The sequence below is a fragment of the Pelodiscus sinensis genome, chromosome 5, assembly GCF_049634645.1.
Source record: "Pelodiscus sinensis isolate JC-2024 chromosome 5, ASM4963464v1, whole genome shotgun sequence".
NCBI classification, from domain to species: domain Eukaryota; kingdom Metazoa; phylum Chordata; order Testudines; family Trionychidae; genus Pelodiscus; species Pelodiscus sinensis.
The window spans coordinates 113888491-113901040 of record NC_134715.1 but is presented as its reverse complement, the minus strand read 5'-3'; the positions used below and the strand labels follow the sequence as shown (position 1 = coordinate 113901040).

The 12550-nt window shown below is 41.6% G+C and overlaps 1 protein-coding gene across 7 annotated transcripts in view; it reads left to right on the top strand.

The window, feature by feature from the left end:
• AFAP1 (actin filament associated protein 1) overlaps positions 1 to 12550 on the top strand; it is a 172897-nt gene that overhangs the window by 110579 nt on the left and 49768 nt on the right. For all 7 annotated transcript variants that reach the window (XM_006128231.4, XM_006128235.4, XM_075930796.1 and 4 more), the window contains 2 exons: positions 5250 to 5461; positions 8402 to 8581. In XM_006128231.4, coding sequence (XP_006128293.3) covers positions 5250 to 5461; positions 8402 to 8581 — 392 coding nt within the window. The remainder of the gene's footprint in view (positions 1 to 5249; positions 5462 to 8401; positions 8582 to 12550) is intronic.

Here is a 12550-nt window from a genome sequence, read left to right as displayed (position 1 = left end):
GCTACATTTCAAAGGCAGAGGTGCAGCGTGGAACCCAGCGTGAGCAGGGACTGAAGCAGGCCCCGCTTGTGCCAGGTTCCAACTGCTGTGCTTCTGCCTTTGAAATCCCACCAGCACTGTTTGACTACTCTTTTACATCCCCTAACTGTGGGTGGGTGGGTGTGAGAGAGAGAGAGCGAGAGAGAGAGTGTAAAACTACGCTTGAGATTTTTGCTGGTAAATGTCAGTGATTGTTGATTTCACTGTTCAAACATATATCCCCCAAAATATTTCCATTGATAATTATAAAAGTCCACACCTAGGGAAAGGAATAAAATAATGCTACTTGAGAATTCACTGGAGTTTGTTTTAAGGGTGTTTAATTTGTATATTTTGACATGTTATGTTGATAGTTTCTATTTCTATTAGTTATTTTGACAGTTATAAAGCTTTAATTGTTTTGAATCCCCAGGTCTGTTGTGGTTAAATTACTGTCTGATTCCCCAGTGGTCTGACCTCTCCCCCCATAATTTCCCACAATCATGACAATTTAAAATTGATTAACTTAGAAAAACTGCTTTAAAATAAACATTGATATTATGTTTGTTTATAAAATTGAATTCTGCCTATACATGACATGCAGTATCTATTGCAATGTAATGCCTCAAATATATACCATTACCCTCTACTGCACAGAGCAGTGATTCCCAACCTTTTTCCCATGGAGGAACCCCTAAAATAATTTTTCATATCCCGAGGAACATCTACCTATGAAAACGTTTGCTTGGCCAGAAAAAGTTGACAGCGGGGAGTGCAATTCAATTACTGCTAAATTTTTTCAAGAACATTTATTTGTAAAGAGTGTGTGTGTGTGTGTATGTGTGTGTGTGTCAGCTTACATTGTACGAAAAAAATTGGAGTATTTTTCCTGTCTTTTTTTGTATTATCTAATCTTTTTTTTTTTTTTTTTCCAAAATATCCTCCCCATCCTGCCTCACTTTCTTTCGCTTCTCCTCCCCCTCCTGCCTCTCACTCGCGGAGCCCAAATGGTTGCCTGCTTGCTCCCACGCAGCAGCCCAGTTGAGCTGCGCAGAAGTCAGCCAAGCGCCAGGGCGGGAGGCGAAGGCCATGACAGAGGCTCCAGGGCCGGTGGGTCCCGGGGGCTTACCCGTCCGCAGTCTTCCTCAGGCTTGGCTGGAATCTGCTGCATACGGGTGCTCCCCTTCATGCTCCTCCAGCATAGGGGAATGGTCTTCCGCTTGGAGGCCGGTCAGCGGCTCCTTCACCCTGAGCTGCCCTGCTGCCTCTGTCCCAGCTGCTTTTCAAATGGCCTAGGTGAGGTCAGGGCATTGCAGCGCCCCAACCCCTGGGCATCCTCACGCCCTTGGACGCCGGGTCGTGAGTTCAGGCCCCCATCATGAGGGCCTTTCCGGGCTGGCTGGTGACGCAGCAGCCAACCAGCGTGCACCGGTGTTGTTCTGCCCCTCTTTGCTGCGTCTTGCCGCACTTAAACTCGACCGTGGCGGGCCGAGTGCCGAGAGTGCCATTGCTCCTTGCTGCCCTGCCCCTTCCCTCTGCAGGGAGAGTGGGTGAGGTCCCCCCAGGGGCAGTGCAGGTCCTGGCAGGCCGGTCACACCCCCTCTTGCCCTGCGGAGACTTTTAAGTTGGCTCTCTCCAGCTCCTACTCTCCTCCCCCCCTTACCCCTTTGCTGCCTCTGATATAGAGGCAGCAAGGCGGGGGAACACTTAACTACCCAATAGGCCTAGGCTTATCAGGGAGTCAACTATTCAACTCCTCTTTTACATCCCTTAATCCCACAGTATCCTGCCTGCTGTAGAAGGGATGGAATAAAGTCTCCCTATTGATCCTTCCTTTAACTTTAACATCCCACTGAGATCACCGCTTTCACTGCTATAGCTCATTGCCTTCCGAAGCAGTTGAACTGACAGCATGCTCCTCGGTTTCCCTTTTGTTGATATCAGGTTTCTGAGTTGCAGCAGTGGAACTGCATCTTTCCATACAGGTCACGTTTGGGAGGTTCTCTTTGCAACAGCAAGGACTAGACACTTTTTTTTTAAGGGAAAGCTTAAGTCTGTAGTTTTATGTAGAGGCCTGTAAAATCATGAATGGTCTGGAGAAAGTGAATACGAAGTGGAGAAGAGGTGTAGTGAGGAACAAGAATGTTAAGTTTATATGGTTACTCAATATTGATAATTGCCCTTGTTTTTACCATGATGGCAACATCAGTTGGGGTAGTAGGGAGTTAGGTCGTGAAGTGTTTCATGAATGAATAAATTATCCATCCCATGCTTAAACTCCCAAAGGAAGAACTGAGATGTCTTGTAAAACCTGACTTGGTCTATAGTTACATTTTTAATAATGTGTATATGCATTCTAAAAGAAGACTTTTTAAATTGTTGGATGCAGTGTGGCGTGTGTGTGTGTGTGTATGTGTGTGTGTTGAAATACAAAACTTAACCTTACATTTGGAGTCCTCTCTCCAGCTTCTCCATAATTATAATATTAATAATTTTTATGCAGGCATATGGATGTTGTAAAAAGTGCAGTGGTTAAGTAAATTACCTTGTTGAAAAGTGGTGAAGGAAACAAGATATTTGGTTGGCGCTTGAGGTAAAAAGAATCCAATTCTTCATAATATAGTATGGAGATGACTGATAACAATGGCATTTAAGTTAGGTGGAAAATTCTTTCATGGAATATGAGAAAGTTAAAGCATCCCATAAAATGGAAATGGCCTATTACAGTATCTGTTTTCACTGTATTTTATTGCCTTTTGCCTCCTCCGTGTCAGATATACTAAAAATGCAGATGGGAAAGGTATTTGGCTAGGCCGTGATCTGATAAGAATTAGTAGTTGTTCTTTTCACAGATCATTCTGCTTTTTCAGGGTGTGTCTGTATTACATCAGAAGAGTCTTAAACATGGCCTAATGAAGGCAATATTGGAAATGCATGTTCTTTTGTTCAGGACCGATCTTTAACAAAAAGCCTTGTCAGTTCATTTTGGAGGTAGAAATCCCACCAGTAGTTAAATTGATATGCACTATCAGGAATAGGATTCCATCGTCTCACTTTATTTAAATGCTCTTTTAGCCTTTTCTACTTTGCTGCTAGCCACTCTTCTGAGAGGGTGACCAGATGCAGAGGGAATCAGGTGGCACAGAAGAGAGAAGAGTCACAATTCACTTTTAAAGCAAAGATAAGATCGCTTTGGACAGGGATTGGACTCTCCGTAATCCCACTGCTAGAAGCTGTGACAAGAGCAGGACATCAGTGGCCTAACTATACCCTGGATCACTGTTAAATTGGAAGTGGGGAAAGAGGCAACTCATGCCCACCTGAAAGTATTGCTGGTCCTGAATATGGAAAGAATGGAGTGAGTCACGAGCTACCTTTCAAGGAGGATTAGTGTTGCCAGAGGGATGGGCCAGTGTTGTGGCAGCTTCCCACTTAGCTATGTCGCTGAGGGAAGGGCTTCCCTAAAAATGCTGATTTAAATACCAAGCTCCACATTTTCATATTCACTTTAACTCTTCTGTCGCTGCAGGTAACATGAGCAAGGGTGGTTGGAGAAGGCACAGCTGGGGGATGCAAGTGCCAGCCCCACCTCCAGCCCTGCCCCTTCTTCTGAAGCCCCACCCCCACGGGGAGGCGGGGCAACCGTATGTGCGCTCTCCTTCCCAACTACAGGGAAAGGAGGGAGAAGGCGGGCGCGCACTTACCCCAGCTTCCCCAGCCCTGCGGAGGGCAGAGGGCTAGTGGCATGGTCCCAGCCCCAGAGGAGGGCGTGCCCTGCACGATCTGGCACAGCCCAGCTTAGCCTCTCCAGCCTGGGAGCACCAGGAGAGGAAGAAGGGCGTTCCATTAAGCGCACCTTCCCCAGCCCTGGGCAAGGAGGATGCACAGCATGGCCCAGCCCCAGAGGAGGTCAGAGGTCGCATGGCATGGCCCCAGACTTCCCAGCCCTGGAGGAGGGTGCACCCCATGGCCTGACCCAGTCCTGCCTCTCCAGCCCCAGAACACGGGGAGGGTGGGCACTGGGGGCAGCAACACTCTGCCCCAGAAAACCTACTGCAGGCGTTCTGGAGGTGGACTGTGGGTGGGGCTATGCCTGGTGGTTTGGGAAGGCAAAGCCTTCCCCTGCCTTAAATACCGGACCCGCATGCATGCGAGTGTTCTTTTGTCTGAGTTTAATCAATGGCTGCCTAGGGATTTTCTAATTCAATAGTATAAACTTTCATTGAGCTTCCTGGATCACCTTTCTAGAAGTATGTTTTTGCTTATGCTCTTTGCCCTGGTTTTCAGGGAGGTAATTAGAAGAGAGTAGGTCTTACATATTATTTTATATGATTATGAGAAAGTGAATATTCTTTCATATAAAAGCATTTTCCAGGTTGCCACTTTAAATTAAGTAATAGATAATCCCTAATCTTTCCCACCTTTCCTTTTTCTTTCCTTTTTTTATTTTTTAAACGATTAAAAACCCCACCATTTCTTAATTTTGGATTCATTTGTAGCCCTTTGCTACATCCATGCAATGGATTATTGCTCAGCCATTCCACAGGGTGCTTCAGGAAGGATTGTGCCTTCTGGAGTTTCTAGGCATACTAGCTGGCAGAAATGTCCTCATTTAATAGAAGGTACAGAGTTCTGTGATAAGGACAACAAAGTTTTTCAGTATTCGAGAACTGACTTCTGGTTAACAACAAAGAGATTGATACGAATTGCACTTAAATCAAAGAGCCATTGATGTCTTTCTAGTGTATATGGTGTGAAATATTTTAACTTACAGAAGTACTTAATTCCTTGTGAGTTCTGTCAAACTTCATGTTTATTTCTCTATAGACTGTGTCCTTAATATTTGTGTGTGTGTGTGTGTGTGTGCAGACATTGTCACCTTAAGTAATGGGAAAAGATTATAATCTCTTCCTTTAGCAATGCTACAAAAGGTGAAAAATGAAATTGCATGTAGCATTTTCAAAATAAGCAGTATATAAGTGTTAAGTATTAGTTTCCAAGTTAAGTTGAATTTTAAAATTCCATGGGCCTAATTATGGTTCTGTGGTTAAATCTGATGATGATGCATTTCTCACCTTTGTAGCTTCTCGTACTCAATAAACATGTATTGATACTACTAAAGACTGAAAAATATATTGTTTATAGTTTGTCTAAAAGGAATAACTTACAGTTTTATATGTGTGTTTCAATGCTGATGGTTTTAACTGGGCACTTTTATTCTTTCCTTAAAGATTATGACTCCGATGCTATGAGCAGCTCTTACGAATCTTATGATGAAGAGGAGGAGGATGGAAAAGGGAAAAAAATGAGACATCAATGGCCTTCTGAGGAGGCTTCTATGGACCTAGTAAAGGATGCCAAAATCTGTGCCTTCCTTTTGAGAAAGAAGCGATTTGGACAGTGGACCAAACTACTTTGTGTTATCAAAGAAAACAAACTACTGGTAATTATTATTTTCTTTCATTTGGCTAGATTTTGTTTGTAATTTAAAGATGTGATTATTTTTAAAGGAAAATTGCTTACGGTAAACATATTGTAAACGGAGATCAAGTTTTGTACTGGTGTCAGAGAGCCTAGTCATGAACAAGAATCTGACATTAGGGGCCTCTTATCAATCGATTGATTGCTTTTTCTAAAGCCACTTAGAACATGGAACCTGTCACAGTGAAACCTACACCCTGCCCTAGAAAATTCTCTGATGCAGAGAACATAGCCTGAAGCCTATTTCTGTCTAATATATTTCGTCCCTGAAACCTTGTAAACCCAGCCCTTATGGAGGCAAAAATCCCAATGGATTCTGAGAGATTTCCCTATATAAGAGTTGTTGGATCAGACCCTTAGAGAAACAAGCCCCTTGGTAGATTGAGCAATCACTTGGCAGCGTATGTTATCGTAATGTATATACTTAAAACTAAACCTTCACCATCTGTTCTGCTGTAATTACAGATGCCACATTCACATAATTCACAGCTGTATCATAGAGAGGAAAGATGGAAGTGATTTAAATATCTTTCTGTGTTTTGTTCTTTAGAACTCCGTTATGTTTCTTTCATAGAGTGATCACCAGTTATAGGTCCATGATTTAGTAAACTCCTTTCTTCAAGACTTGTTTCTGTTCAGTGAAAAAAACAGTGATCTTATGAAAGAGTTTCATTTTTATATTAGAAAGCCATACTGCGTGTTTCAAAATACTTCCTAAATCACTTGGGCACTTTTTACCCTCCCCACTGTGTGGTGCCAGCAAAGTGGTAATAGCAGATAAGCTTATGATGGCTGCATCTCAACTTTAAAAAACTTGGTAGCAGCTGGAAGGGGATGGTCTATAAAAGGGGGAGGAGATCCTCAATTTAAAACTCATTTTCTCTCTTAGGTTCTTCATAGCCCACATTTGACCATGTTCTGAGTATGCTGCCAAGTTCATCTTCTATTTTGGTTGATGGGGAAATAGATTGATTTTGAGACATAGGTGGTCAGATAAGAGATTGCTGTAAATATGGTGGGAAGTTGATATTAAACGGGCAGTTCAATTTATGTTTAAAGGTTATTATTTGTGCATTGTATATATGTTAAGTGTCAAACAGAAATTTGACTCTGATTTGGTTCACTTATATTGGTGGCAATCCATTGGTTTCTGTGGTGTTAGTCAGATTTATGCCAACACATGCAAATTCAGAATCAGACTTTCATAATAAGACTGACCATACTGGGTCAGAGCAAAGGTCCATCTAGCCCAGTATCTCGTCTTCCGATAGTGGCTAATGCCATGTGCTCTGGAGGGAATGAATAGAACAGATAATCATCCAGTGATCTCTCCCTTGTCACCCATTCCCAGCCTCTGACAGAGGCTAGAGACACCATTCCTATGAGTGAAGGATAGAAGCTTAAAATCAAAATAGAGAGTGAAAGAGAAATTAAAAAGGCACCTTATATTTCTTCTAGAATGAAGTTTATTTATTTTAAACTGTAGTGGTACTGTTTTTCCTTTAACCACATGCTCTTTTAACTACTTGTGTGGTCTAAGAAATTATTTTTTTCCCTCTGGCTTTTTTTCCCTCAGTAACACTATAATGGGGATTAAGAAAATAAAAATCATAACAGGATTTGAATGAACAGTTTAAAAAGATTAGTTTAGTATTGGAAGAAAAACCTACAATACTTAATTTCTGAGTTATGCAGGAAGTAATACAAACATATATGCGCTTAGGGATTAGTAATTCCCTATATTATAAATGCAATATTTAAATGAGACCAAAATGTGATATTTTAGATCAGTACCACATATTCAGTATATATATTTGGGCTAATAATTACTTTCTGTACAGACTCATCTGGCACGGTTTGCTATGCAAATGTGTATTTTTAGTAAACTTTATATATGTACTCTGAAAAATAAAATCTAGAAATATATATAAAGATATGCACCATAAATGCTGCTTAAACTTCTAAAAGATAGTAGTGGCTTTTCTTGCTCATATAACTTAAGCATATATATATATATTTTTACAAACCAAATTTCTTCAGAGAAATTATTTGCCTCTGAGCTGAGACCAGGCCAGATAAATTTTAGCCTGAAAGGGAAACAATTAGAAAATTGTGGGGAGTTACAAAGATTGGCTTGGAAAAAAAAAGTTACTTTCTTAACCTTGGTTGTAATGTTTGTAATATCCTGTTAACAATTACTACATATTCCTGAATCTTAGCACAAGAAATGGATAAGGCAAGATTTTAAATTAAGGGGTGAGACCCATGTGTAAAATGCATGTCTGCATGTATGTTGGGGTACTCCTGTGGTGTAGTGTGACCAGGGAGGGTGCTTGTCCTGCTTTGCCCTGCCTGGTGCTTATGGGGGACCAGGGTTGGGATGCTCCATGATAAAGGGCATGGCCAGGGCACAGGTGCTTGTCCTGCTCTGGACCGCTAGTTGCTCCTAATGGGGAATGGGATGAGCACCAGTGCCCCAGCCATGCTACTTGCCAGGAGAACCTCAACTCCTGTCCCCAGGCAGGGCCCACCATGCCTCAGGCAGGGGGCTTCTCTAGCCAGGTGGGTGCCTGTTAACTGCTTACCCTGGTAAGCATGCTAGTAAAGTTAACCAGCAAACCTTCACATCCTAGTTCAGCACTGAGGCTTATTGGTGGGTAAACAAAGCCTGCAGTGGACTTTTCCATGCTGTACTGTTCTATGATTGAATAGCCTTTGATAATATCAATCTGGCATCATTTCACTTTAAAAAAGAGCAAGATTGAGAAAGCTGTGAAGTTAGCATTGATTAACTTTTGTATGTGGTAAGGGGATGAGTAAGAAAAAAGCAAAAATAGCACAGTTGAGTGCTTTTCCAAAAAGTGCAGCAAATTTAACGTAACATTCTTCCATTTTTACTTAGTGTTATAAAAGTTCCAAGGACCAGCAACCTCAGATGGAACTTCTTTTGAATGACTGCAGTATCACATACATTCCCAAAGACAGTAAAAAGAAGAAGCATGAGCTGAAAATCACTCATCAAGGAACAGATGCCCTGGTTCTAGCAGTACAGAGCAAAGAACAGGCGGAGCAGTGGTTGAAGGTATTGGATGGTTTCCTACCAGTTGCATGGCAATAAAACATCGTGTTTATTATTCAGTATAAATTGATAATAAAAGGTGAGATATGAAAATGTGCCTGATTTTCAAAGTTAGATAGCTGTGGAGTTTTTTGTTATTCAGAAGAATGGCCACGTATATCCAGGCTTTGCGCTTTCACCTCCCACGAACAAAATCCTTTCACGTTTTTGCCTCGTACAATGACACTTCTTCTGTAATAAACTTGCTGTGTTTACTGAATTCTGCTGCTCACGTGAAATACCATGCAGCTCTTTCCAAGTATACAATTTTATGAGAAACTGGAATTCTAAATTTTGATATTTGACTCTTCTCTTCCCAACAAAAAACTAACAAATCTGTAACGAAAATTTTTGTTTCTCTTCAAATCTAGAATTTCTCCCCAAAATGATGAGTAATATTTATCCCTGAAACAGCAGCAGCAGTGCTATCAGTGCGATGAGTCAAAGCCAAAAATGATTGTTTTATGCTAACTGAAAGCCAAATTTTTTCATCTTTCAAATAGATACTATGCTTTGTATAATTTTTGCTCCCTCTTTAAGTCTGTGAAGTAGGAACTCTTGTTTTAAACACAGATGGATTCACAGGGCCTAGCATTACTGTTGGTGCTTCAAAAATAATACATTGTAACCAAGGCAGAAAGAGAGGAAAACAATATCAGTAAAGTGGGTTTTAATTTTCTAAAACACTTATGCAAAAGGGAGGAGTGGTTTCTGTAATTGTTGTCTAATGCAAAATAGATGATGATGTAGATTGGTTAAAGGTTTTATTGGTATCCCTTTGGCATGATAAGAATTAATGGTTTTGCTATTCACGAGTGAAGGAGCCATTCTGAATTCATACCAGTAAATGTTTGTCCACCCATATTTACATTTTTGGGCCCTTGATCCTCTGACAATTTATGTGCCTGAGTAGCTATGTGTGAGAGTAGTTGCACTGAGTTCATACGTGCATAAATGTATGCAGAATCACGGGTGGCATGTATGTTGTGTATGAGAATTGCAGAGATTAGTACACATTGTTCATTTATCTTCTTAACATCCTGGCTTATGGAAGAAATTCTCTGGGAACATAGATGAAAATGTTTTCTATCAAACATAGTACAAGGCTTGACAAATTCCTCTTAACTGGGGCAAGTCAAAACTTGGAGTAAGCAGAGGGGGCTGTTGAGCAAAAAGACCCAGGCACTGCTTGCTTGTTTCTGACATAGCAAGACAATAAGCGTAGCCCAGAACCACTACACCTTTAACAGAAGGGGAAGGGAGAAGTAATGGAGCAGCATTGGAGGGGAGAGGGACTCATGGGGACTCATGGGAATCTGAGTAGCAGGTGTGGTTGTGGGTGTAAATGAATGGGCTGATGTAGATGAGCTGATGTGACGGGTATGAAGATGCATAGCTGCTATGCTTTGCACTGCTCCATGTGCTGTTTTTGCTATTGTAAACATGTTTCCCCTAAACAGCAGTAGGCTCAGAAGTTGCCCAGAATCTTGACAGTGCTGAGTGTGGGGGGCAGGAGAGGAATGCGGAAAGCTGGTGGCTATTTTAAATGCAGCTGAGTGGATGGCAGGTGATCTCCCTCGCCACTTTCCCCTTCTGAGTGGAGCCAAGTACATCCCCACTAGCAGCACTCACCTGTGGGCTTCATCCCTTCTGCTCCTATTAGACAGGAATCGCAGCCAGTAAGAGTGGCAGGGGGCTGTGCCTGTAGTTGTAGGGCTGCACGGAGCCACCTGTTCCCCCCAGGATCTGTGCCAGGTAAGTGCCAAATCTAATAGCTGCAAGCCCCCAGAAGAGTTAATCCAGCCCTGAGTACAGTACACAGTAAACAGAAGCACATTTGTAGTAGTAGTGTCAGTTTCAGGGAGCGGGTGTTTTATACATGCAGAAGTGCAGCTGTGTTTCACTCTGTCTAGTAGACTTAGTCCAGTTTTCAAGCTTTGTTGTAGCAGCATGCTATGTGTTGCAGTTTGTCTTGCGATTGCAGACTTCTGAGAAACAAAATGTTGCCATTTTTTACTCTGTTCTGTTCAGTGTCTAGAAATGTGGAAATTCCCAATGCAAGTAACTTGAGTTTCAGATCCTAACCAGATTACTAGTTTTTATGTTGCACTTGGCTATTCTCAGAAGCGAAGGTCAGTGAAGTACTGTGGGAAACTATCACTTAGGCTTCAGTGACTTATTTAAAAACCTTTTCATCCAGCCTTTTAAGTACATCTACAATTCTGAATACACACAAATCCATCCAGCGTTCTCTGTGCATTGCTCGGACATAACCATATATGGTACTTATTTTCTTACAATAAATTGTATGTTCTAAACACAGTTGAGTTAGACACAAGAATTTCCTGATGGTGTGTGGGCTTCCTATAAAAAAAGAAGCGAAGAGCAGTTTCAGAGGCATGACTGCACAGTGACTTGCTGAATTGAAAATTAATTATTAGTATACCACCAGATTAGCCTTTGTTTTGTGTGTTTGTCTCAATCTAAGGCAAAATTTCACTGTGTCACATCTCTCCTATTTGCTTAGAAATTTGTGACAGGGACCCACCTTCCAGAATGAGGGAACTGCTCCCATCTTCCAACCACAAGCATTCCTTAGGCAACTGCTAACTTCACCTGTGTCTAGAGTGCCTCTGAAATTTGTTTTTTTTGTAGGAAGTAACTGCAGCAACGAACACTGACAGGCTATTTCATAATCTCCATACCTAATTATTACTTAAAAACAGCACTGTACAAGTGTCCTGTTAATTAATTTTACATTTCATGAACACTGATTGGAATCTGTCTTGCATGCGCACATGGCAACTGATTGGAATGAGATGGCATTGGTCTGTGGCAATCTTTTCCAAAGGAATTTCATTGTAATTAGATCATACTAAATGCTCCGATATTTCCGGTGCTGTTCTAAACTTGGATTCTGCAGTGCTGAATGTATTTGGGCTTATCAGGCTTTCTTTCGCAGACCATGTTTAATGTATTTATGTATACACAAAACAGTCTTCACAGACCTAGGCAGAGAAAGTTATTTCCACATACAAGGCACATTCCTGCTACTTAAAACAAGAAGTTTGCAAAATTTCCTCTTAGCAAACTTGTATCTCTGCAGAGAGTGAAAGACTGGGCAATCTGCAGAACTTTTGGAGACAGACTGACAGTAGTTTATTTTGTTCTATTACACTACAGAGCTTTCCATTAATAAAGCTATTTCAAGTACATAGGAAAGCTACTGTCCTCCCAATGTCTGAGTTTACAGCTTGCTATAACATATTACATACTGTACTGCACAAATCACAGACTCCGTAACAGTCCTAAAGCAGTTTATCCTGTGCTCACAACAGCTCAATATTAGTCATTTAGAAATATTAATTGTCAATGGAATACAATGATTTCAAATGGCACTATTTTACAGCTAATTCTCTTTTTACTGCTTACCCCCATCCCTCTGTGAACCCCTGCAGTATGTGAGGATGTGTGTAGGAAAGAACAGTACTGGGAATGAGATCACTGTGTTGTGTTGGGAAGGAGAGATTTTGCAGGTGTCCTCCTCCTACCAATAGATTGGAAAGTATTTTTAGTGCTGAAAAGCCACTCTTGATTCTTCCTGGCTGTTAAGTCTGGGCATTCTTGACCAAACACAGCTCTTTACAGACTGTGCCAGATTCTTTTTGCAATGAAATAGAAAAGAGGCAGATGGTTGGGCCCTTAATTTCCCTGTCTTCCAATCAGCTTGGAGGCACACCTGCCTATGATCTGTCCCCAGCATGTCATTTCTAGCTTTGATAGACTGGGCAGAGTCATAAACTCTACCACTGGGGAGATGCACCTGTATTCTCCCTTTGTGGTCCCTTAAGGGCACTAACCTAAAGTTTCAAGCACCCAGCCATCGCCTCTCTTGGGCTGACACAGGCATCCCTCTCCCTCTTGACCTGGGGT